This window comes from Pleurodeles waltl, chromosome 2_2 (assembly GCF_031143425.1).
Source record: "Pleurodeles waltl isolate 20211129_DDA chromosome 2_2, aPleWal1.hap1.20221129, whole genome shotgun sequence".
Taxonomy (NCBI): Eukaryota; Metazoa; Chordata; class Amphibia; order Caudata; family Salamandridae; genus Pleurodeles; species Pleurodeles waltl.
The window spans coordinates 1160574418-1160600543 of NC_090439.1; the positions used below are offsets into that span (position 1 = coordinate 1160574418).

General features: G+C 45.7%; 1 protein-coding gene across 2 annotated transcripts in view; it reads right to left on the bottom strand.

The window, feature by feature from the left end:
• Positions 1 to 17156: 17156 nt before the first annotated feature.
• LOC138282997 (dynein regulatory complex protein 1-like) overlaps positions 17157 to 26126 on the bottom strand; it is a 164506-nt gene continuing 155536 nt past the window's right edge. The window contains exon 17 of one of the 2 annotated variants that reach the window (XM_069221093.1): positions 17157 to 19702. In XM_069221093.1, coding sequence (XP_069077194.1) covers positions 19640 to 19702 — 63 coding nt within the window. In that variant the 3' untranslated portion in view covers positions 17157 to 19639. The remainder of the gene's footprint in view (positions 19703 to 26126) is intronic. The other variant, XM_069221094.1, reaches the window with a different exon arrangement.

Here is a 26126-nt window from a genome sequence, read left to right on the forward strand (position 1 = left end):
ATTTCAGTAGAAATGAGAGGGAACAATTCCTCAGGGATGCCCAGCATGGCTGCATGGGCATAAAACTCTACATCAGCCCAACCTGAGGCCTCTAGGTCATTACCTAAGAGACAGTCTACAGGTAAGCTAGGTGATACCACCACTTGCTTAGGGCCAGTAACTCCACCCCAACTAAACTGAATTATAGCTAAGGGAAGAAACTTAGTGGAGTTATGGACATCAATAATCTTATACTGTTGTCCAATGATGTGTTGTTCAGGAGGCACTAGGTTTTCAGTCACCAAAGTGAAACTGGCACCTGTGTCCCTGTAGGCCAAGGCCTCAACACCATTTATTGAAACTGTCTGCCTGTACTTATCCATTGTAAGGGGACAAGCAGCCAGTGTGGCAAGGCCAATGCCACTAGGTGTGACAGAAACTGTCTTGGGACTGATTACATCAGTTTCCACTATGGACCCATAAGTGAACCCAACTACACCCTTTGCTTGACTGTTGCCAGCAGTCCCACCACTAGTACCACTACTGCTAGGGGCACTAGAGCTTGATGTATTAGTGGTGGTAGGCTCAGGGGGTTTACCTGGACAGGACTTATCCCCTGGCCTATGGCCTCTGTTTTTACACACAAAGCACCAAGGCTTTTTAATGTGTGCAGGTTGGGAAGAAGAGGAAGAATTTGTTTTATCCCCACCCTCTGAAGAGTGTTTAAGATTTGAAGTGGGATCTTTGGTTTTACCCTTATCCCCATGCTTATCTTGAGATTTTTCACCATCTTTCTTCTTATTGCCATCTTTGTCACCCCCTGTATGAACTTTTCTGTTCACCCTTGTTCTGACCCATTTGTCTGCCTTCTTTCCCAATTCTTGGGGAGAGGTCAGATCAGAGTCTACCAGGTACTGGTGCAACAAATCAGACACACAATTATTAAGTATATGCTCTCTCAGGATTGTGTTATACAGGCTTTCATAATCAGTAACTTTACTGCCATGTAACCACCCCTCCAAGGCCTTCACTGAATGGTCAATGAAATCAACCCAGTCTTGTGAAGACTCCTTTTTGGTCTCTCTGAACTTTATCCTGTACTGTTCAGTGGTTAAGCCATAACCATCCATGAGTGCATTCTTAAGAACTGTAAAATTATTGGCATCATTTTCTTTCACAGTAAGGAGTCTATCCCTACCCTTTCCACTAAATGATAGCCATAGGATAGCAGCCCACTGCCTTTGAGGGACATCCTGTACAACACAGGCCCTCTCAAGTGCAGCAAACCACTTGTTAATGTCATCCCCCTCCTTATAAGGGGGAACTATCTTGTGCAGATTCCTGGAATCATGCTCTTTTGCAGGATGACTATGGGGAATACTGCTGCTGCCACCATGGGTTTCTAAACCCAACTTCTGTCTTTCCCTCTCTATTTCTAAAGACTGTCTATCCAAGTCCAGCTGTTGCTTCTTGAGCTTCAGTCTGGTTTGCTCCACTCTCAATCTATTGAGCTCCCTTTCTAACAATCTGTCATCAGGGTGGGTGGGAGGGACATTTCTAGATACAGAGGTATGATGGGAATGAACAGAAGGAGACCTGTCCCTTACCAAGGGCACCCTAACAGCTTGGCTACCAGCATAATGTGAGAGCACATCATCAGTATGATGTGATTCAACCTCTGTACCAACTATGCTAGACTGTCTAGTAATGGGCAGGCTGAGAAGTTTCTTTCCTGAACCTTTTCCTGGGGGAGTCCCTGGATCAGATTGAGAACCATTAGCTACTTTTTCTACAGATTGGGCACTTATGGCCTTATCCTGTACTCTAAGCATATTAATTAACAGTTCTAAGGAAGGATTCTTCCCTACACTCAAACCTCTCTCTATGCAGAGACTCCTTGCTCCTTTCCAGCTAAGGTGATCATATGCCAGTTTGGACAGTTCAACTTTTTGGCCTGTGCCAGACATTTTTTAGAGAGAGTTAAAGTGATAGACAAAGAGAAAAAAGTTTTCAGAACTTTTTGGAAAGACAGAAAAAACTTTTTAAACTTTTAAGAACTTTTTGAAAGTTTAGAAGTACTTTTCAGCACTTAGAAAAGAGTGAAAAGAGGAAATGCAAAACTTTTTGGCTATGTGTATATACACTGACCTTGTTTTGTATATTTTTCTCTTATGAAAAGTACAATGACAAGAGTGGTAAGTAGTCTCAAAGCACTTATCCCACCGCTGCACAACCAATGTAGGAGGCTGGACTGGCTTGTAGTGAGTACCAAGGGGTACTTGCACCTTGCACCAGGCCCAGTTATCCCTTATTAGTGTATAGGGTGTCTAGCAGCTTAGGCTGATAGATAATGGTAGCTTAGCAGAGCAGCTTAGGCTGAACTAGGAGACGTGTGAAGCTACTACAGTACCACTTAGTGTCATATGCACAATATCATAAGAAAACACAATACACAGTTATACTAAAAATAAAGGTACTTTATTTTTATGACAATATGCCAAAGTATCTTAGAGTGTACCCTCAGTGAGAGGATAGGAAATATACACAAGATATATATACACAATAGCAAAAATATGCAGTATAGTCTTAGAAAACAGTGCAAACAATGTATAGTTACAATAGGATGCAATGGGGAAACATAGGGATAGGGGCAACACAAACCATATACTCCAGAAGTGGAATGCGAACCACGAATGGACCCCAAACCTATGTGACCTTGTAGAGGGTCGCTGGGACTATTAGAAAATAGTGAGAGTTAGCAAAATAACCCTCCCCAAGACCCTGAAAAGTGAGTGCAAAGTGCACTAAAGTTCCCCTAAGGACAAAATAGTCGTGTTAGAGGGAAAATGCAAGGAAAACACAAATCAGCAATGCAACAACGATGGATTCCTGACTGAGGGTACCTGTGGAACAAGGGGACCAAGTCCAAAAGTCACAAGCAACTCGGAGATGGGCAGATGCCCAAGAAATGCCAGCGGTTGGTGCAAAGAAGCTCTTACTAGGCTGAAGAACTGTGAATACTGCAGGAACGACAAGGGCTAGAGACTTCCCCTTTGGAGGATGGATCCCGCACGCCTTGGAGAGTCGTGCAGAAGTGTTTTCCCGCCGGATGGACGCCAACAAGCCTTGCTACACGCAAATCGTGCGTTTGGCGTTTTTGGACGCTGCTGGGGCCCAGGAGGGACCAGGAGGTCGCAAATTGGACCTGCAGAGAGAGGAGACGTCGAGCAAGACAAAGAGCCCTCACTGAAGCAGGTAGCACCCGGAGAAGTGCCAGAAACAGGCACTACAAGGATGCGTGAAACGGTGCTCGCCGAAGTTGCACAAAGGAGTCCCACGTCGCCGGAGACCAACTTAGAAAGTCGTGCAATGCAGGTTAGAGTGCCGTGGACCCAGGCTTGGCTGTGCACGAAGGATTTCCGCCGGAAGTGCACAGGGGCCGGAGTAGCTTGCAAAGTCGTGGTTCCCAGCAATGCAGCCCAGCGAGGTGAGGCAAGGACTTACCTCCACCAAACTTGGGCTGAAGAGTCACTGGACTGTGGGGGTCACTTGGACGGTGTCGCTGGATTCGAGGGACCTCGCTCGTCGTGCTGAGAGGAGACCCAAGGGACCGGTAATGCAGCTTTTTGGTGCCTGCGGTTGCAGGGGGAAGATTCCGTCGACCCACGGGAGATTTCTTCGGAGCTTCTGGTGCAGAGAGGAGGCAGACTACCCCCACAGCATGCACAAGCAGGAAAACAGTCGAGAAGGCGGCAGGATCAGCGTTACAGAGTTGCAGTAGTCGTCTTTGCTACTATGTTGCAGGTTTGCAGGCTTCCAGCGCGGTCAGCGGTCGATTCCTTATCAGAAGGTGAAGAGAGAGATGCAGAGGAACTCGGCTGAGCTCATGCATTCGTTATCTAAAGTTTCCCCAGAGACAGAGACCCTAAATAGCCAGAAAAGAGGGTTTGGCTACCTAGGAGAGAGGAAAGGCTACTAACACCTGAAGGAGCCTATCAGCAGGAGTCTCTGACGTCACCTGGTGGCACTGGCCACTCAGAGCAGTCCAGTGTGCCAGCAGCACCTCTGTTTCCAAGATGGCAGAGGTCTGGAGCACACTGGAGGAGCTCTGGACACCTCCCAGGGGAGGTGCAGGTCAGGGGAGTGGTCACTCCCCTTTCCTTTGTCCAGTTTCGCGCCAGAGCAGGGGCTAAGGGGTCCCTGAACCGGTGTAGACTGGCTTATGCAGAATTGGGCACATCTGTGCCCAACAAAGCATTTCCAGAGGCTGGGGGAGGCTACTCCTTCCCTGCCTTCACACCATTTTCCAAAGGGAGAGGGTGTCACACCCTCTCTCAGAGGAAGTTCTTTGTTCTGCCATCCTGGGCCAGGCCTGGCTGGACCCCAGGAGGGCAGCTGCCTGTCTGAGGGGTTGGCAGCAGCAGCAGCTGCAGAGAAACCCCAGGAAGGGCAGTCTGGCAGTACCAGGGTCTGTGCTACAGACCACTGGGATCATGGAATTGTACCAACAATGCCAGGATGGCATAGAGGGGGCAATTCCATGATCTTAGACATGTTACATGGCCATATTCGGAGTTACCATGGTGAAGCTACATATAGGTAGTGACCTATATGTAGTGCACGCGTGTAATGGTGTCCCCGCACTCACAAAGTTCAGGGAATTGGCTCTGAACAATGTGGGGGCACCTTGGCTAGTGCCAGGGTGCCCTCACACTAAGTAACTTTGCACCTAACCTTTACCAGGTAAAGGTTAGACATATAGGTGACTTATAAGTTACTTAAGTGCAGTGTAAAATGGCTGTGAAATAACGTGGACGTTATTTCACTCAGGCTGCAGTGGCAGGCCTGTGTAAGAATTGTCAGAGCTCCCTATGGGTGGCAAAAGAAATGCTGCAGCCCATAGGGATCTCCTGGAACCCCAATACCCTGGGTACCTCAGTACCATATACTAGGGAATTATAAGGGTGTTCCAGTAAGCCAATGTAAATTGGTAAAATTGGTCACTAGCCTGTTAGTGACAATTTGAAAGTAATGAGAGAGCATAACCACTGAGGTTCTGGTTAGCAGAGCCTCAGTGAGACAGTTAGGCACCACACAGGGAACATATACATGCACACCTATGAGCACTGGGGCCCTGTGTGACAGGGTCCCAGTGACACATACATATAGGCCACAAACCTATGAGCACTGGGGTCCTGACTAGCAGGATCCCAGTGACACATAACAACCATACTGAACACATGGTGTTTTCACTATGAGCACTGAGGCCTGGCTATCAGGATCCCAGTGAGACAGTGAAAACAGTGACAAACACCCTGACATACACTCACAAACAGGCCAAAAGTGGGGGTAACAAGGCTAGAAAGAGGCTACCTTCTCACACTTTGTCCCACTGCACTCCATGCTTCTGCATGCTATACTACTCTACACCATTGCGCTCTATGCACCCCATTTTACTCTGTACCACTGTACTCTACAACACTGCTCTCTGCACTACTCAACTCTGCGCCACTCTACTGCACTCTAGGCCACTACACTCTACATCAATCCATGCCACTCTAATCTATTCTGCACCACTGCACTCCATGCCACTGCACTCTACCCTGCACCACTCCACTCTATCCCACTTCACTCTACTCTATGCCACTGGACTCTACATCACTCTACTCAAAACCAATGCACCATATGCCAATCTATTCTGCACCACTGTACTTTACGCCACTTCATTCTAGGCCACTCTGCGACACTCCACTCTATGACACAACCCTCTAAGATACTCCACTACATGGTGCTCTACTCCATTAAACTCTACTGCACTCTAGGCACTGTACAACACTTCTCCACTCTACGATGCTCTACGCAACTCCTACTAGGTCACTTTACTCCACACTACTCTGACACACTGCTCGACTCTATGCTATTCCACTCCATGACAATTTTCTCAGGTCTACGCCACTATGGTCTACACACTCTACACAACTCTCTCTGACATTCCACTCTGCTCTACACCACTTGACAACACTGTAGGCCACTCCACACCACTCTACTGACACTCTACACTACTCAGCTCTACTCCACTCTATGCCATTCCACTCTACAACACTCTACTCCCTCCACAACACTCCACTCCACTCAGCTCTACTCTGCACCACTCTACACCACTCCATAACACTCCAGTACTCCACTCTACTGTCCTTTACGCCACAGACTTGTAGCCGTGCTGAACAGCAGCCACGCTGGTCTACACCACGACTAAATCATATTGGCAAAGCCAATAGCTCTTGCAAAGGTGAGACCTATTGGGTTTGCTAATGCTTATTTCTTTTTTGTTTTGCACCATGGGGAAAAGGTTTAAACTACATATTCAGAAAAGCCGATCCGTTCCCCTATGCACCCTGGAAATGAAGTAACGCTAACCTGGGCTGGAGTAAATTTAAGATCCTTTCCAAGATAGAAAGAGAGAAGTTGGGGAAATGTCTACAGATGCATGAATTAAGATCATAAGGGAATTCACCTCTGTGGCTCATCGCCTATATAGAATCATGACCCCATACGTGACCTTATCGGTGACGTGCGATAACAGCTGGAGCCTGAGTGACCCTTATTGGAAATCAGTCTTTAGCAGAATCTGTCCCCAGACGGCCTCAGCATCTCTTTAAGCATGCTTTAATCAGTGACCTCTGACCCTCAGTGCTTGACACAACTCCTGCTTTGAAGGGCACATTTGCTGCCCTCATTCCATAAACCAGTTTGCACCAGTCCAGGGACCCCTGGTCCCTGCTCTGGAGCGAAACTGGACAAAGGAAAGGGGAGTGCCCATTCCCCTGTCCATTACCACCCCAGGGGTGGTGTTCAGAGCTCCTCCAGGCCACTTGGTTCTGCCATCTTGAATCCAAGGTGGGCAAAGGCCCCTGGGAGCATCTGAGTGGCCATGTCAGGCAATGACATCACAGCCCCCTCCTTATAAGTGGCCACCCTCCCAGGTGACCAAACCCCCTTCCTGGGCTACTTAGGGTCCCCCCCTTGAGTGGGTCCTCAGATTCTACATGCAAGATTCCAGCAGGACTCCTCTGCATTGTTTACTTCATCTTCTGGCCACCGGGACTACAACTGGACCCTCAAGGAACCAACAATCTGCAACTCCAGCGACTGCTCTGCTTTGCAACATTGTTTCTTCGGCTCCGTCCAGCACCTGCAACATATGCCTGGCTGTGTATCCTCTGAGGGTGATGAGTCTTCAGTCTGCACAAGAAGTAAGAAGAAATCTCCCTTGGATTGAAAGAGTCACTCCCCTGCATCCTCAGGCACCAACTGCAATGAAGACCGGCTGGGTGGATCTTCTCTCTTCTGGAACTGCGTGGATCCTGCATCACAGGTGGTAATCTGGAATGGTCCCCTTGGTACTCTCTACCAGCTATCCAACTTAGGAGACGGTAGGCCCTTGCCTCTCCTTGCAGGATAGTACCCCTATGTACAGCGACTCTTGCAGCTACCAAGGCTGGAGTAAATTTAAGATCCTTTCCAGGATAGAAAGAGAGAAGTTGGGGAAATGTCTACAGATGCATGAATTAAGATCATAAGGGAATTCACCTCTGTGACTCATCGCCTATATAGAATCATGACCCCATACTTGACCTTATCGGTGACGTGCGATAACAGCTGGAGTCTGAGTGACCCTTATTGGAAATCAGTCTTTAGCAGAATCTGTCCCCAGACGGCCTCAGCATCTCTTTAAGCATGCTTTGATCAGTGACCTCTGACCCTCAGGGCTGGACACAACTCCTGAGCCTTCCATTGTACGACTGACTGTAAAGTCAATCAATCAATCAATCAGGAATTTGTAAAGCGCACTACTCACCTGTGAGGGTCTCAAGGCGCTGAGGGTAAAGTGTAATAACAGCTGGCTGACAGGCGGGGCCCAGCTTCTAAACTCAGTTCTGACTTCCCTCCGGGACTGACTACCTTTTGCTGAACATCAGAGCCCTGTTAGTGCCCGAGATAGGGAGAGCTATCCGTACAAAGGGACAAATCATCAGAAACCAAAGTCAAAATATGCGGAATCGTGCTCTCATTTCTACTGGAGAAAAAAGGAAAAATCTTGAGTGAGAACCTAAGAAGTCAGCGCAGACACCAGTGAAAGTCAATATTCATTATTTCATGCCAAAAACAGTGAAGCAAGTATGCCCTGCTGCACTCCTGTATATTTAATGTCCACATAAATGTTTACAAAGCAAGCAATTGACATATGTAGGCCCATATGTAGTAAGGGCCGTCTGGGCACTGGCGTAGAGCTGCAACAAGTGCGCTGCATCCGTGAGTTCTTTTTTACGCCACACTTGTGAGTCCTTTTTTTGTGCTTGTTAGAAATGGGGTCTCTAGTTGGCAGAGGTGTACACCCTTCGTCCATGCAGGGACCGCAATCCTAGTCAAGGTAAGGCACTCCCAATCCAAATTATTCTGTGCCCACCCTCTGGTAGCTTGGCACTGAGCAGTCAGCGTAACTTAGAAGGCAATTTGTAAAGTATTTGTGCAATAAATGATACAGTGACACAGTGAAAACACCCCAAAAATAATCCACACAGGTTTAGAAAAATAGATAATATTTATCTGAATAGAATAAGGTCAAAACGACAAAGATCCAAAAAGCACAAGTTGAAATATCACTTTTAAAAGGGTTAAAAGAGTCTCAATATTTAGAAATCAATAGTTGTTTCTTTGTAACACACAGTACCTGGATTCGTCAAAAATAATGACGCATGGAGACCGCAGAGGAGAAGATGCCTGGAAAAATAAAGTGTTGAGTCGCATTTTCTGTTGTGGCACAGAAGATGCATCGTTTCTGTAGGAATTTACCCTTTTTTGGCACGGTTACCCCCACTTTTTGCCTGCTGTCAGTGTGTTTTGACTGTGTTCACTGGGATCCTGCTAATCAGGACTCCAGTGACTGTGCTCTTGCCCTCTAAATTTGGTTACTTAGGACTTAGAACACACTACAATTGGTATACTGGTGCCCCCATGCAAGTCCCTAGTGTATGGTACTCAGTTACCCAGGGCATTGGAGAACCAGGGGTTCCCCATGGGCTGCAGCATGTATTGTGCCACCCATGTGAGCCCATGCAAAATGTGTTTGCAGGCCAGCCATTGCAGCCTGTATGAAAAGGTGCATGCACCCTTTCTCCACAGGTCATTGCACAGGTCACTGTAAGTTACCCCTATGGCAGGCCTTTCTAGCCATTTTACCCCGTTACTGGACACAGGTAACTAACTACCTGTGTCTAGCTACATAATGGTAACTCCGAACCTGGGAATTTTTGGTATCAAACATGTCGGAATCATACCCCAAAACTCTTGCAAGTATTGGTCGTATGATTCCATGCACTTTGGGGGCTCCTTAGAGGACCCCAGCATTGCTCCTACTATTCCTCTGGGGTTTTCCGGGCAGCCCAAGCTGCTGCCACCCCTCAGACGGGTTTCTGCTCTCCTGCTGCTTGAACAACTCAAGCCCAGGAAGGCAAAAGAAAGGATTTCCTTTGGGAGAGGGAGGCAACACCCTCTTCCTTTGGAAATAGGTTGTACAAGGCTTGGAAGGTGTAGCCTCCCCAACCAGTGGTTTGCTTTGAAGGGCACATTTGCTGCCCTCATTCCATAAACCAGTCTGCACCAGTCCAGGGACCCCTGGTCCCTGCTCTTGGGCGAAACTGGACAAAGGAAAGGGGAGTTCCCATTCCCTTGTCCATCACCACCCCAGGGGTGGTGTTCAGAGCTCCTCCAGGCCACTTGGTTCTGCCATCTTGAATCCAAGGTGGGCGGAGGCCCCTGGGAGCATCTGAGTGGAAAGGTCAGGCAATGACATCACAGCCCCCTCCTGATAGGTGGCCACCCTCCCAAGTGACCAAACCCCCTTCCTGGGCTACTTAGGGTCCCCCCTTGAGTGGGTCCTCAGATTCTACATGCAAGATTCCAGCAGGACTCCTCTGCATCGTTTACTTCATCTTCTGGCCACCGGGACTACAACTGGACCCTCAAGGAACCAACAATCTGCAACTCCAGCGATGGCTCTGCTTTGCAACATTGTTTCTTCGGCTCCGTCCAGCAACTCCAACATATGCCTGGCTGTGTATCCTCTCAGGTGATGAGTCTTCAGTCTGCACAAGAAGTAAGAAGAAATCTCCCTTGGATTGAAAGAGTCACTCCCCTGCATCCTCAGGCACCAACTGCAATGAAGACCGGCTGGGTGGATCTTCTCTCTTCTGGAACTGCGTGGATCCTGCATCACAGGTGGTAGTCTGGAGTGGTCCCCTTGGTACTCTCTACCAGCTATCCAACTTAGGAGACGGTAGGCCCTTGCCTCTCCTTGCAGGATAGTACCCCTATGTACAGCGACTCTTGCAGCTACCAAGGCTTGTTTTTTTTCTCATCAAAGAGCTCTTCAGGCTCCATGTAGCCCCAGCCTCCAGCACTCTTCTCTGCAAAGCACAGTCTCCTGCCTGCTGCTCCAGCAACGTGGGACGCCTCTTCAGGTGTGCTGAATGGGCCTCACTGAGACTCCTGTGCCTGCTGCCAGTGGGTCGCCTGTGGGGGATACCTCCTCTTCTTGTGACTCTTCCAGCTGCTGAGGGTCACTTTGGACTCTCCTGCTTGGGTCGAGTGCCCTGGACCTTGCTGGTCCTCTTCAAACTTGCAAAATCTTTTTCTCCGACTCTTGCATTTGCCAAGGCTTGTTGGTGGTTTTCCAGCACCACTGACCAACTGCATCACGACCGCCAACATGGGACATCACTTGCATCACTTCTGGAACTCCTCTCCTGCTCCTGTGCTGCACTGCTGACTTTCTTCATCCACCGTCGACCTGGCCCTGCGTCCACAGAAGGGTGGATAGTGGCTCCTGTCACAACCGGACACTCCAACATGAACTGGACTTGGTCCCCATCTTTTGCAGCTCCTCTTCTGTCCAACTTTGGTTTCTTCCAGTCTTGTCTGTGTCTTGCACAGTCAGTGCTTTTCCAAAGTTTTCCTGTGGGTTTGGGGAAAGACCAGGTACTTACCTCTTCTCTCGTAGTCACAAGAGGGCACCCTGGTACTTACCTTTTGGGGTTCCTAGTCCCTCCAGCTACCTTCTACCAATTCCACTTCCTTGGGTGGTGGACTGCCTTTCACATTCCGCTTACTTAGTAAATGGTTTGGTCTCCTCCTTGGGCCTTCCCTTTTTAGGGTCGAGCCTGCGTTGCATGCGCTCGCGCATGCGTATCGCAGCGAGATGCTTTAGTATTTAGAAAAGGGCTCGGAGCCCTGTCAACTTCACGTCAGTGTTTTTTATTGGTTCGTGGGCTTGCCTAATAAAATCTGCTTGCATTAATTAGTTGAAGGGAGGCATAACTCATTCCTTTTCCGGTGGCTAGCCCTCCTCGAGCGCAGCGACCAAGTACAGAAAACATGCGAGGCTCGCTGTTTTCCATCGGGCTCGTGGACTTCTTTTTCTCTAATTTACGAGTGCAATCTCGTTTGGCAGAAGTCGAGCGCTTTGCATAGTTGATTTCACTTTTTCGGGTTATGTGCATTAAATGCCCTTTTGCCCGATAGGTGAAAAGTCGGGTTAGGAGTTTACAACGCGATCAGCTCTAACATGAGCAAACGCGAGACCCCTTGCATTGCAAATGCTTGTTTTATATTGTTTTTACTATTTGCTATTGCTTTATATGCTAATCACTGACTTCTAATGTGTATGTAATAGTGTGTTTACTTACCTCCTATTGGAGTATTGCCTAATCACTATTTTAGTCTTGGGGTTACTACAATAAAGTACTTTTATTTTTGTAACACTATGTGGTTCTTTCATGTGTGTACGTGATGTGTGACTATGGTCGCTGGTGGCTAGTGACTGGCGGCTAATGTCCCAGTCCCCCCCCCCACCACCCGTGGACTTTTATGGATTTTTTTTTTATTTTTTATTTTACTTTCATCTTTGCCGGTGGTGCGCCTGCAACAACGTCAGTTTAATGCACTCTAGAAAACTGTACAAAAACGTGGAGTGTTATTATTAAGATATTGACTGCTGGGCTGTGTGTACCGTTCAGTAAACCCACGCACCTCACCTACTGATGTGGTCATAGGCTATGGGGGTGGTCTCTCCAGTGCGCGAGCCTTGGTGTCTAGGCGCTGCTCGGCGCGCCCTCCCCGCTGCTTCCATCCGCATAGGAAGGATCGAGGCTCAGGCGTGGATATCCAGTACGGGCGCGAGAGGGACTCGTGCTTTTTCTTTACGCCAAACACAACTTGGATGAATGACTTTGAAGCTTGGACTTCCGATTTCAAAACAGTCACAGCTTTGTGGCTGGATGTACACATTGATTATATACACAACCTTTGTGTTCCATTTATACCCGGGACGCTGTTCGTCGGGTTGGACTGACACCAGTTGAGAACATATGATGCCCCGAGGAAGCCTTTGCTGAGGTGAAACGTGTTGGCAGCGCTTGTGCTTTCGGGTGAAGAATTTGAATAAGAGTCAAAAATACATGAATAACATCTACTGGCCCTATTTTGGATGAAGTTTTTGTGTTTACACGATTGTTAGTTGCTGCTTTGTTTTTAGATTGAAAAGGTTGGATATTGACCGCCTATGGTGGCATTGTGTGGGGCACTTTACAAGGCATCTTTGCACCTCCCCGAACTTCAGGTTCGTTGGTTGGCGCTATATCTTCCACGTGCTTCATCCTGATATGGTGCCCTACAGAACCAGGGCCGGCTGTTTCACATTCACGGCTGCGCTCTGCCCTCTGCTGGTTAACGGTATATACACTTTCATTAACTGACGAAGGCGCTTGTTGGAGTGGAAGTTCCATTAAAACAAAACAAAAAAAATAAAAGAAAAAGAAAATCGCAGTATGTCCAGATTATATACAAACACACATAGTGAAACGTTTTATTTTTCTGGAGTGAAATATTTAACTACTTAGTTACATAAAACTGGCAGTAAACATAACACGGTTTTCATGACTGCAGTGTTATATGTAGACGCCTCATATAGCTTCCCGCAGTTAGAACACTTGCACAATGTCTGCTGTCAGTATTCATCCGAGGTAAGGTGACCAGATTTTGAGGAGCAAAAACCGGGACGGTCAGACATAAAAGAAGGACTAACGACTTTACTCTCCCTTTTATATCTGACCTGTCCCGTTGTTTTGTAGCTTTGAGAATTTCTGCCTATACATATGTATGTGTGTATACACACATATGCACACACACACACACACACATTTACAAGACTGCACATATAAAATTAGCTATGGTTTGACCTCCCACCCTCCCCCCCAAACCCGCCTCTCTTTGCTCCCCACTCCAGCTCTCTGCTGGGAGCAGACAGGAGGACTGTGTTGCCTGACAGTAACAGATAAAGTACTTTAATTACTTTATACTTTGTAGGCCTCTTTAACTTATGCTTCCCTAGATGATCTGACCTTTGTCCCAAAAACCGGGACATTTATGTAACTATCTGACCTTTGTCCCAAAAAACGGGTCATTTATGTAACTATCTGACCTTTGTCCCAAAAACCAGGACATTTATGTAACTATCTGACCTTTGTCCCAAAAACCGGGACATTTGTTTAAAATTAAGAGAAGCGTCGGCGGGACAGTCGTTTAAAAACCGGGACTGTCCGTGGAAATCCGGGACGTCTGGTCACCCTAATCCGAGGTTATGTGGCACGCATCTCCTTCACCCCTGCCCTATCTGTCCGTGAAGACAAGCACTTTTGAGAGCAGCTCTCACGCGGCAGAGCCGGGAGCTCACAAAATTTAAAAACCAAACTTCGAAGTCGTTTAAAAATAAATATGTTCAGTGTCTCGGCAGCACTGGTGGCTCGGTGGGCCCGATTTTGAGTTTGGCGGATGGGAACAGCTGTCGGCAAAAAACTCCTGACGGGATGGTTATCACCTTTCAGATGACCTCCCCGCTGGCACCGTTAGGACTTTCCCGCTGGGCTGACCAGTGGAAACCAAGGTTTCTGCGCGCAACCCAGTAGGAAAGTGGCGCAGCATTGTTGCCGGCTCGTAATACAGCCAGCGGCAATGCTGCCGCACGCAGTGGGTACCACCAGAACCCTTTTTAATGGTGCTGGGCTGGGGGGGACCTTGCATTTTTTTTCTCCGCCAGCCTTTTCATGACAGTGAAATGCTATGCAGCTGCCATGACTGATTGCAACCCCCACCACCGTCAGCCCGTCAGGATCCTATCCAGCCAACCTTGTAACGTGGCAGTCGGACTGCCACAACCACAGCGGTCCGACAACCACCACTGCATTGACGGTCCTCGGGCTGCGAAGGTCGTAATCTGGCCCTGTATGTTCATAGTGCCTTGACACTATTCTGTACAATAGAAGCTCTCCAAAAGCACAGAAAGCCTGCTGCAACACCGGTAACATCAATAGTATTTCGTTTACCCAAATGTAAGACTTTCCTACCATTAACATATATACTTTTTTTTAAAGAAAAAAAGATGCGGTGCGGAAGTGTGTCTTTGAAGTTGCAGAAGTTTGGTCCCGACATAAAAGCGGTTCAGATGGCCCCCGCATCAGCAACCACAGCAAGTCTCACACTGTGGAGGGTCGGCATTAGCTCTGGTGTCCTCCCCTCACCAGCTCAGTTACACACCCGCCTTCTCCACTGCCCAGCAAAGCCGGTCTCTGCACCCACACACGTGCGCTCAAGCATACAGCGCCCTTTTTAAAGCGCCTCGAAGTATACCAATGACCTTTGAGCGGCCAGACCGTCCCATTGATGTAAAACGTTCTTACGTCCTATCAAGCGCCCACAAGAAACTACATAAGCACACTCCGAGTATGACTGAAAGTGCAGCGGGGATGTATATTTTAAACAGGTAGTAACGACATTGCCCAAAAGTGTCCTAATGATGGAATTCAGTCACAAAACGAATCAGTCACTCCTTGGCAGAGCGCACTGGATACCGATTATGCGGGAAACATTACTCCGCACACCACCAACAGTGATAGCTGAAGGGGCGCCAGCAGTGCTTAATTTGAGCCGGTGGTTTCCGGTGCGGCGCGCCGGCACTTATTTTAGAGGGGATGCACTTATTTTTCTGCATCGGGAATTTTACTGCGAGCAAAAGACACATCTGGGAAAGACGGAGGAAAAGAAAAACGAAAAAGCGCCACAAAGGGAGAAAGCAGCTTTAGGACTCGCCTCCCTCGCGCGCACATTCAAATGCAGCAGCCGAGTAGTTCAGAGGAGACCTCTGGGCACCGGCACGTCGTTATATACAAATTAAGCACTGGGCGCCAGATGTTTCTATGGTCGAAAGTGATTTGTAAACTTAAAGCACATCACAGGATTGCTATTGAGAACTTGTCTGTGGGAGTTCTTTGCACCGGGTTTTCTTTAAAACTTCAAAACGCTTACGTTTACCAAACAGGACTTTCCTGACTCTGGTTGGAAGCCTTTAGCAGTGCCAGGCCACTGACATGCGTGGTTCAATTTAGCATATGGAAAACAGCTGTTCGGCGTACTGGCGGTCTCGCACTAACGGAGGGAAAAAAAAAAAAACGTGCTCTACCAAAAAGTCAATTGTAATCAGATAAATTTAGCAATTGTTTAAAACAAGCTTTGGCAAAACCAATGGGTTGCGCCTACGTGCTATCTATAGGCTTTGTCAGATAAAATAAAGAAAAAAGCTCCATGATGCGGCCAGCGCAGGCCACAGTACTGATTTTATTTACTGTAAGCTATGTTGCACACAGCCCATGCTGCTGTGCAACCTCTTTATGCAACATTAACAAAGCGAAATAGCTTGCGCAGAGCTTATTTTGTCTTGGTAATGTTTTTAATTATATTGCGCAGCAACATGGTTTAAAGTAAACAAAAAGTGCCACAACACACTCAATGCTGGCCGCGTTATAGCACATTTTTTGCCACGTTGCTTGGCAGCTGACGCTGCTGTGCAACCTGTACAGAAAAACTTTGAAAAGCAAATAGATCTTGCATGGGCGAAACCTAATGGCTTTGCCAACGCTTGTTTACTCCTCACCCGCGAGTTCTTTATTACTCCGCACTCGGGAGTCTTTTTTTTTACGCCGCGGCTGTGATTTTTTTTTTACGCCGCAGACGTGAATTTTTTTTTACGCCACACCTGTGAGTCCTTTTTTATGCCGCACCTTCAGTCCTCTTTTGCGCAGCACCCATGAGTCCTTTTTTGCACAGCACCAATGAGTCTTTTTTTGCGCAGCACTCGTGAGCCCTTTTCATTGCTAAGTAAATTGACAGTGCGTTGTGCCGCTGTGCATCACACGAGTACCCACATAAGGTTAGTAACTAGCCCCTAGGAGCACACACATCAGGGGGCGTCGAGACCCGCTACTGGATGACTGAGAAGCCAGCCCTCGGCCCATCTTGCCACACCACTGATCTGCCGTAACAACAGGGTGGTAAAACATACAGAGCAGGCCGCCTTTAAGACATGCAAGTAGGAAACATATAGGGGCCTATTCACAAACTGCATTTGTAGTATGTTTAGTGCTATCACTAAATGCTCTTTGTAATCCTACGTGCGGGGGTCTCTACCGCCAGCCTCGCTATCTTTTCTGCGCAGAGGTCTCCAACTCACCTGCAGACATCTCCACACATATACACTGCTGTGGTAAATGTGAGAGGGGCAGGGAGTGACTGGAAAATGGGGACAACTTATGACTAAATGGGAGGGGTTTCGGGAGGAGCAGTGAGGGGTTATGGGGTGTTTGGGGAGGAGCTAAAGGGGGGGACACGCACACACCTTCAAAAGAGTAAATGCATTCTTATTCACAAACTGCACTTCTAAACTTACTACAGCCAAAAAAAGGACTTAAACAGTCATTAATAAACTATAGCTCCCACTTGGAGTAAGTCGAGCACCACACTTGGCCAAACCCTGGTACTGCAATACAGTCTTATAGGAAGTAATGGAGGTAGGGACTTATAATAGAGCCACGTAGGAAAGATTATGAAAATACATGAATTTATTTCTGCTTATTAAAATATATCTAAAATAAATATTATTTTAAAATATATTTAAAACTTTAAATTTAAAAATACCTGTAATGTTTTTGAAAATAATTAACTTAATTTAAATTACTTCTGTACATAACCTTTTGTAATTTTTAACTTATAGTAAATAAAAATAAACCTTTAACTTTTGGTAGCTTTTTTTTAATAATAAATCTTTTACATAAATTGTATTTAATAACTGCATGCTAATAGCAACATTAGGTTAACAGTGTTATAGCATGTTTTAATTTTGTTCTACATTTATATTAAATATATCCATTAACTTAAATTAATATTTAAAATAACATTATTTTTACTAAATTTTAATGTACTTTATTTTTTCCTGTACTTTAAAATAGAGCTACCTCCACCCTGGTGGCAGAGACCTTCACCTATGTGTGAGAAGTTACTCGTACTAACTTTACAAACATAAATTCTGCTCAACGCCTTGAATTTAGATGGTGGAGACATGCAAGCCTACATTTTTTTTTTAGTAAATTAACACTCTTAAATGGTGAATAGTCAGAAGTAATGGATTTACTACAAAGTGTAAAAGTAAATATATTTGTGTAGATTTACTCAGGTGTAAATTTACTTTAGTGAATAGCCCTCCTTGTGCCCAATAAACAAACATTTCTGCTTTAATACCTCAAAATTATTACTATCTAGATAAATCAGCTCCAGCATATACAATCCTTCGATCACATAAACTTATTTTGGATTTGGTATAAACCAATCTTTTCTACAAACACACGTCTTTATTTAGAATTGTCCTTTCCCAAATCTCTCACTGTTATACTATGTATGTGGCAGAAGAGAATTACAAATAAAGATCTGTATTTGTAGGAAAGATTGAATTATGCCAATTCCAAAATAGTTTTACGGCGAGTGATTGATTGGCCGTATAAATCTGGAAAGTATTTTTGGAGGTCTATCATCTAGATAATCAGACATAGCATCAGGATGTTGAATATTAAGGTTACTGAGACTTGTTATTGGGTTTTAAATGTTGGGAAATGATGTGCTGACTGCTGGTTGGTTAACAACGTATGACCCAGAGAAATATATTCTGATATAGAAACTAAAGCTTTAAAGAAAATTATAGAAGTAAACAGTCAACATTACTCAGTTGTCAATAATGGCAATAAAAAGGAATAGGATCCGGCATGAATTAGGATGGATTACAAGGAGTTGACGTTTCAACACAAACAATTTCCTTAATTATTACGTGATACAAAACAAAGGTTTTTAAATAAATATTGCTCACAGATATGTAAATAAAGTTTTTTGAAATAAATTAGGAGATTCATATTTTACACCACATGTGTTTTGAGAGGGATTACAATTCAACCAACAGGATCTCATTTATCCTTTTCTTTGAATTAGCAGGATAGAAATATAAGAATTTTGTAATTTTAAGCTACATGATAGTCAGAGTATGGAATACATACAATTAAACCTGCCCGGATGAAGCAAGCATTTTGCAAAACACATGTCGGTGGGGGTCTTTTTTGCATTCTGAAGACTATTAAGCAATTGGTAATGAGCAAATAGGTAAAGATTCTAATTCTTATAAAGAAAAGCAATATTTGTGATTTCTTTCTAAAATAAGCGCCCAACTCCAAGATGGATTAGACATTAACAAATGTTATTCCTGTGGGACAGAAACATCTTAGGTTGTGAGTTCACATCATCATTCATTCTTTATTACAGCATAGGCCAGGCTCTTGTTGGCGCCCGAGCACCGTACAGGCAGAGCAACGAGAGCCGATCCAAGGAATGGATTACAGACAGATTCTCATATACATATGAGCCATTAGGAAAGACGAAAGTATATCGCAAGCCAAAAACAAACTGCATTCATATGGGACCAAAGCACTTTAGGATCTTAGGATGTTACACCTGTGGACCTGGCCCTTGCTGGCATCAGGGCGCTATACATGAACAGGAAGGAGAGCCGATTCAAGGAACAGATTACAGTTTCTGTTATAAACATGATTAGCAGGGCCACTGGAATTATGTGGCATGGGATGGCTAAATTATTCGGCAGGGCTGAGAAAATTATGTGGCAAGAAAAGGCAAATTATGTGGTGAAAGCAGCACATTTTGTGATAGTATTACTTCATTAATTAGCCATTTTTACCCTTAATAACACTGTCTGGGCATTGGTCGCACCTCTTTAGTGCCAGTTTAATACCCAAATATAGTAATAAGCAGCAGAAAGGTGACCAGTCAACCCTTGCAAAGGTCCATCCACTACGCAGCAACACGTGCCACTGCGTTTTTAGTAACTTTTGAACCATTCAAGCTAGAAACAATCTTTTTTTTGTTAAAATTTGCCAATTGTGCAGCAGATGATGGACTATGTGACAATGCGGCAAATCTACAATTATGCGAAAAACACCACTCCACACAATTTTGTAATTCCAGTGGCCCTGGTTATCAGGCAATGCTGCTTTCACTGTAGAAATTAAGTAGGACTATATGGAGTAGGGCCAGGATAGAGATGGTCTTGCTTCCGGTGATCCTTAAGGTAGGGCGAGCCCATCTGCAGACCCTGGACAGGGGTGTGGGGTCTTTGGAGATGGGGAATGGGGGATACCGAGGCTCCTATCGACGGTGACCCTCAAGACTTGGACGACTCAATCTGCAGCACCTGGGTGGGGGGGACCTCCAGCTCAGAATTCACCTGAAAAAGAAAGAAGAAAAGAAACACACATTTAAAGAGCTCTCAGTAAGCCCGCACCACCAGGGATGTGTTTATGCATCCACAAATGTTATTTTCTCTATCTCATCTACCATTCAACCTGTCTTCGAGGATGCACACCCTTAACCCCTTTCGTCCCTGTTCACAAGATGTGTACTCAACGCCTCCTTTAGGTGTTGTAGGTCACCAAACTACCTCTGGTCTTCAGATGAGCCCTTGAGAACTAGGCTCTGTGCTCCAGCCCCCAAGAGATGGACAGTACTTCAGGGCTGGGTATAGTACTCCAAATGTGGTGGATGGACAAACAAAACCTAGGTAACTGTTCTTTTGCAAACTGCTTCTATGCAGTGGGAACTATTCTTATCTAAAGCGCTGAGAAACCATTTCAGGTCTTGTTTACGCTATAAGGAATTATACATTTAATAAATAGACTACCAGGAAATGTGTGGTGGGTGATACAGTGAGGGATACAGACCTCTGGAAAGTGAAAGTACCAACCTTATCAATATAAAATGAGCTTAGTCTCCCACAGCTGGCCTCCTATGAGAGTGCGGTGTATGTGGGAGTATATGTGGGTACAGGGTGCAGGATGAATGGTGGCTCGTGGGAGTCCAGACTGCATACCGTACAAGATAATGGCTACTCACATACTGCAAGGAGCTGTTCCTTGGAGCAGCCCTGGCACTGTCCCTCAGGGTCACTGCCGCAGGTCTGGCTTCTGTCTATAATGGACATTCATCCCATGGTCCATCCCAAATGCACCAGACTGGCCCTTACCCTGCTCTCCTCCTGTCACAATTTGACAGTATATATTTTTTTAACCTTGATTATGGTTGGCACTTTATAGCTAGCGTGTATCTACTGTTCGGATAAGAATGTCCTCCGCATGATATCCAGCTGCGTTCCTCTGCCTTACCTGCCAGACTATGAGTATCCAGCATCATCGTTTTTGATTTGGTCTCCAGGTTCCGGACCTGGTGGGGCGCACCGCGCATGCGTTATTTGTCAGCGCCCCCCTCACAGGTTTATCATGTAGAACAGTGGAGGCAGCGACCGTATTTTGTGAGTCAGTAGTTGTGACCAGGACTTTTCATATGTATCACAGGAGTGCCCACTCATGTAAAGTTCCGCCTCTATGCACTAACACATATCCTACCGCTAACATCCTGAGTGCATGTTACACATATGTCTGTGTGTATTAACCTTAGCACATGTAAGTCCGTCCATACAGGGGGGCTGAGGAGAGCGATCTGGTGCTCCAGGGAATGTGAGCGCAGTCTCAGGAGACGAGCGGCTCCAGCTGGAACTCGCAGCATCTGCAAGATGCGCCGGAGCGGCCTGAGTCCCACAGGGGTTGTGCCACCATAAGAAGACTGCATCCAGCAGGCCCGTGACCCTTGGTAGGTGCAGTACAACTCCCCTCAGAAGAGGGGGTGAGGCCCTGCCGGCCAACTAAGACCTGTCAGACTCCGTTGTGGCGGTAGAAGAACACGTGGGGACTGATCAATGAACTTAGCGCACAAACTAGGAAAAGAAAGGTCCATCTGCACATTTGCATAGTACCTGCCCAGATGGAACTTGAACCGGGAAAAAGGGGAGGGGGGAGAGAGAGAAAGGGAGGGAATATGAACACCGGTACTAAGCGCAGTGAAGCATTAATTTCTGTTGTAAGTCTTGGGTAGTACTGAGTTTTCTGTGTGTATTGAAGTACTTCTCTGTGCCAAAGTGAAGCACTGGCTTGGTCAATCTTTCACTGCACTACTGGGTGTTTATTGAGTCCTACTTGAAGCCCCCCCCCCCCACCCAACACTGCTGCCCTGAGAAGCCTGTGGCTGATCGCCATAGTTACTACGGACAGTCAAGTTTTAAACGGGTTGTACTTGGACCAGTTTGCAGAGCCACAGTAGGACAGACCCCAAGAGATCATGGGCCAACAGCGGCAGCCCCCCCCCCCCCCGAGTGGAGCCTGACACATACAGAACCAGTTGTGCTGCTTGCAGGTGTGCCGCAGGATAACGTCTTTAGGTGAATGTGCTCCCCAAGCCACATCTGTTCGTTCATCGTTTGTGATAGACTTAAAGACATGAGAATGCCCTCCAGTTTGACTGGCACCATGAATTGATGGGCCAGGCTTCCAGACACTTATGTAGGTTTTGGATAGATGCTGGCCCCTGTTAGGATAGCGGCCTGTACTCGTCTGGACCCAGGGAGATGCTCTGCCATACTATCACAGAGGGGCACCAACGAGCAACAGGACTGTGGGAGGTGCTGTCCTCTCCAGGTGTGAGTGGGAGCAGACTTCAGAACCCTGACCTAAGTGTGGCTAGGAGCTGACCCCTGACCTCAGTGAAGGGCAGAGCTGAACCCTTGACCGAAGCGTGGATAGGAGCTGACCCTTGACCTAGGTGTGGATAGAAGCTGACCCCTGACCTCAGTGTAGAAAGGAGAACTCTGTCCTGGAGGAGAAGAGGCAAGTCCCCACTGGCTGCAGTTTGTGGGGGGTGGCCCCAGAAAATGAAGCTACTCAGGAGCACAACCAAAGTGCCAAAGGGCTGAGGGGCTGTAGGAGGCATACAGAGCACATCGCTGAGCACGATGGTCTGTGCCTCTGCAAGAAGAAGTGATTCCACTCAGAGAAGGGGCACTGGGACAGTCCAGTGCCCTTTAATGGAGGCTGCAGTCACTTCCCTCAGCTGCTCTAGGGCTTCTGGTCTGGAGCGGACTCCTCCCCGCTGCCCTATGCTTGGTCCTCAAGTGATCCCCTGCATAATTCACATGGAATTTCTAGGTGAAGTCTATGAAAACCTCTGGATGCTACCCAATGAATCCCATTAGCAGACCCACATGATCCTTGGACGAGCAGGGGTGTAGCTTCAGGAGGGGTGTTTTGGGTTTGACACCCTGCAGATAAATGCATTATTGGCTTGATAGTTGGGCCTGGGGTCCTGGAGTTGGGTCTGCTATCTCTGTGAAGGGTGTTCTCGCCATGAGCTAAGAATGAAACACAAAACCATCTGGTGGCTGCATTTCAGAATGTGACATTAGGTAACATGGAATCAATACTGGCTTCCCTGCTTGTCCAAACTGTGTGATTCTAGACAAATATTTTATCTCACAGAGCCTTCTTTTTCTTTATTATCACATATAAGCACATTTTTAAATACTTAGGTTCAGGATGTGCGCTCCACCTAGTGTGTTTGATAAAACAGCCTATAATGTTGCTCCATCTATAATAGGAATCTACACCACATTAAGGATTACATGACCGCTGACTTAAGTCTAAGTTGCCATTGGGTGGGGGGGCAAGGCATGAATGTTTCTAAACCACTTTTAATAAATGTCTGCCTATGCAGTGATAATATCCAAAAAACTTCCGCAAGTTAAAGAAACACACTTTTTGAATTTTGAAGAGATTGTGGCCTATTTTTACATTATGTTTGTTGCACATTATACGTGCTAAATGTTTTCAAGGTTCAGCTCGTGCACGGGCTCTTGGGGCCAAGCCCGACCCATGGGTCGGCTCTGGCTTGCCATATTCGTTTTATAAATGTGCTTGTGCGTACTCCTCTATTTGCGACTCCAGCACAGTATAGTACATTGGGTTGTCAATCACTTAATAAAATCATTTGTAGAGTGAGAGAATTAGAAACATTTAACCCTGCCCACATGCACCAATTTTACAACGCTACCATTAAGACTTCTTGTAGCAGAGAAAAAGAAGAGTGCTTGCAGGGAAAATACAATTAAAATAAGTGACCCCAGGGTGGCCACTGTGTTGTACGTGACCGTAGACATGAGTTCCTAGGGAGAACTACCAGGCCCATGCGTGACGGGCACGGGTGTAGGCATGTTCAGTGTGGCTGTTTGGCGCGAGACACCCCTCAAAAGCATTCCTGGTTTGATAGTTGGGGTCTGGAAGACGTGAGCTGGGACGCCTGTGTCAGTTTTTTTTGTCGTTCTCATTTTACCAAGACGTTTTAGCATGTTCATTTTTTTGGGATCAGGATTTTATATTTTTTATATATATATATATTTGTGTGTATTTATACATTTAAGAGAAGGTGTAGACAAAAATGAGGCGATCCCTTTAAAGTTACGTCTTGCACTGCGCTATGGGATGGCGCAGTCGCAGGCTTTTTGCCGAAACGCGCAGGTCAGGCCTCCTTTGTGGCACCTGCACTTTGCACTTTGTTGAATGAAATGATAAATCCCTCTGAAGAGTAACTAAGTCGAACTGGATTTGTGCCGTCTCCCGGAATTGCCCGAAGAACAGTGTGCAGATTGGGGCAGGCTTCCTAGGAGTGCACCCGGACTGAGGGCGGTCTTCCGGCCTGTAGGAGATGAACCGCGTGGGAGTGAAATGCCCTTTGCCTCGGACCACAATACAGACCCCAGGATTGAAGGGAAATCGCTGTGGAGGAAAAGATATAGATGAAACGGAGGCCAGTATAAGAGAGTGGATCGCATAAATACCACAGCATCTTAATGAAAGGAATTCAACATGACTTGTGACTTTGGGAGTAATTAAAATAAAAAAAGTATGAGCAGAGGCTAGCCACAGTAACGAAGACCACTGTGATCCACATTCACCCTGGAGCAACCACAGGCAACAAGTGAAGTAATTAAAATTAAAACTAGTGACCTAGATTGCAAACATTTACTGAAATGCTTGAATTAAGATGTGCTTAAAACAAGAGATTCGCTCGGCAGTTATACTGTAATATCAGCGAGCTGGAAGAGAAATTAAAGTTGTACTGCCATCTACAGGCGAGAGGTGGGAACAAGGAATTCTTATTGGAGCTTAATCCGAAAAATTAAGAGCAATAAGAACAAACGAGATACCAGAACAACGTTTTGATTTATTAATTTACTGTGAATAATGGCTGAAAGGAAAGGAAAACGTGAAGAGTTTATTAGATAAATGTTCATGTAAATTCCAGTGAAACTTACCAAAAAACATGGATGCAGGGGAGTATGAGAGGAGCTCACTTTAAGACTTTATCGAAAGACTTTGAAAAAGAACACATTATGGAAATAAATAAATGGTGGGAAAGTGTCACCCTTAAAAAATATATAGAATGTAATCGAATTCCAAGAGGGTCAAGAATATTCACTTTACCAACATTTAATGATATGGATCCCGATTTAATGAAACAATGGCAAACAGATACAGTGGATTCTTCAACGAAATTAATGAACACTTTAATTATCCATGCTGAAAGAAGACTTGCACAAGCAACAGAAAAAATAAAGGAGCTGGAAAAACTTTGGAAAAATAAAAGGACAATGAGGAAGGGGCGAGAGACCTTGAGGAACTTGAAAAGATATTGGACAAGCATGAAAAGGAAGTTCACCAGAAAAAAAACTAAATAGAAATAAAAAAGGTTATTCAGCAGGTGTACACGTGTATACGTTTGCAAGACGCTTTCATGCAATGTACAGTAGACAGGTGATGGACCAAATTCAAGATAAGGCAGATAAACCCTCTAGTGTGGAGAGCTCCGAAGTGAGTTCGGGGGACGAAGGATCATCAATGGCACAGACCACCAAGTTAGATTTTTCAGGAGAAATGAGGTTGCTACAGATGTCAACTCGCAGGAAAGGCAGAGACAAGATGAGGTCAGGGAACTAGACCGATCGAAAAGAACAAGGCTGAGCAGGAAGAGGAACAAGAACGTGATTTTAGATTCAAATGATAATCTTGTGATTAATCTATCCTCAAAATCTCTCAATAGTAAACACATTAATCTTTTGACTAGAGGTCTTACATTCTGTCCTAAGGTGAGAATGGCTTTGGCAACATCAAGAATTGATCCGTACAAATTCTGCATGAAAAAAAAAAAAATTGCGGATGAACCCCCTAAAGATACAAACTTGGGAGCACCTTAATCCCTGTCGAATTTGACATCAAAGAATATTACATCATTACGGGACTTATGGGACCTGGAACAAGACTTGAGTACAATATCAACTCTGAATGAAGGGGAATTATCGGACTTGCAATTCTGTACAAAAATGGGAGTGGAAACTAACAAATCAGGAATGAGTGGCTGCACATCAAAATCTAAATTTTGCCCATTATTACCACAGGGGAAAAAGGTGGACGTGTTTAAGGAACTGATGGTTGATGACCTGAGAGATATTATTAAAAATGAAAAAGAGAAACATCACATACATTAAATAATATGACTAACAATGATTGATGGGCATTACAAGATCTATGAAAAGACAAAAATATCATAATAAAAGCCTCAGATAAATTATCGATTCAAAACAACTATGAAAAAATTGGAGAAAGATCCTATGAAAGAAGTCATGAGGATATTTCATGAAAAATTAAACAACTGGCACAAAAAAGGTTTGTTGGAAAATGAGGAACTAATGTATATTAAAAAACAACATCCCA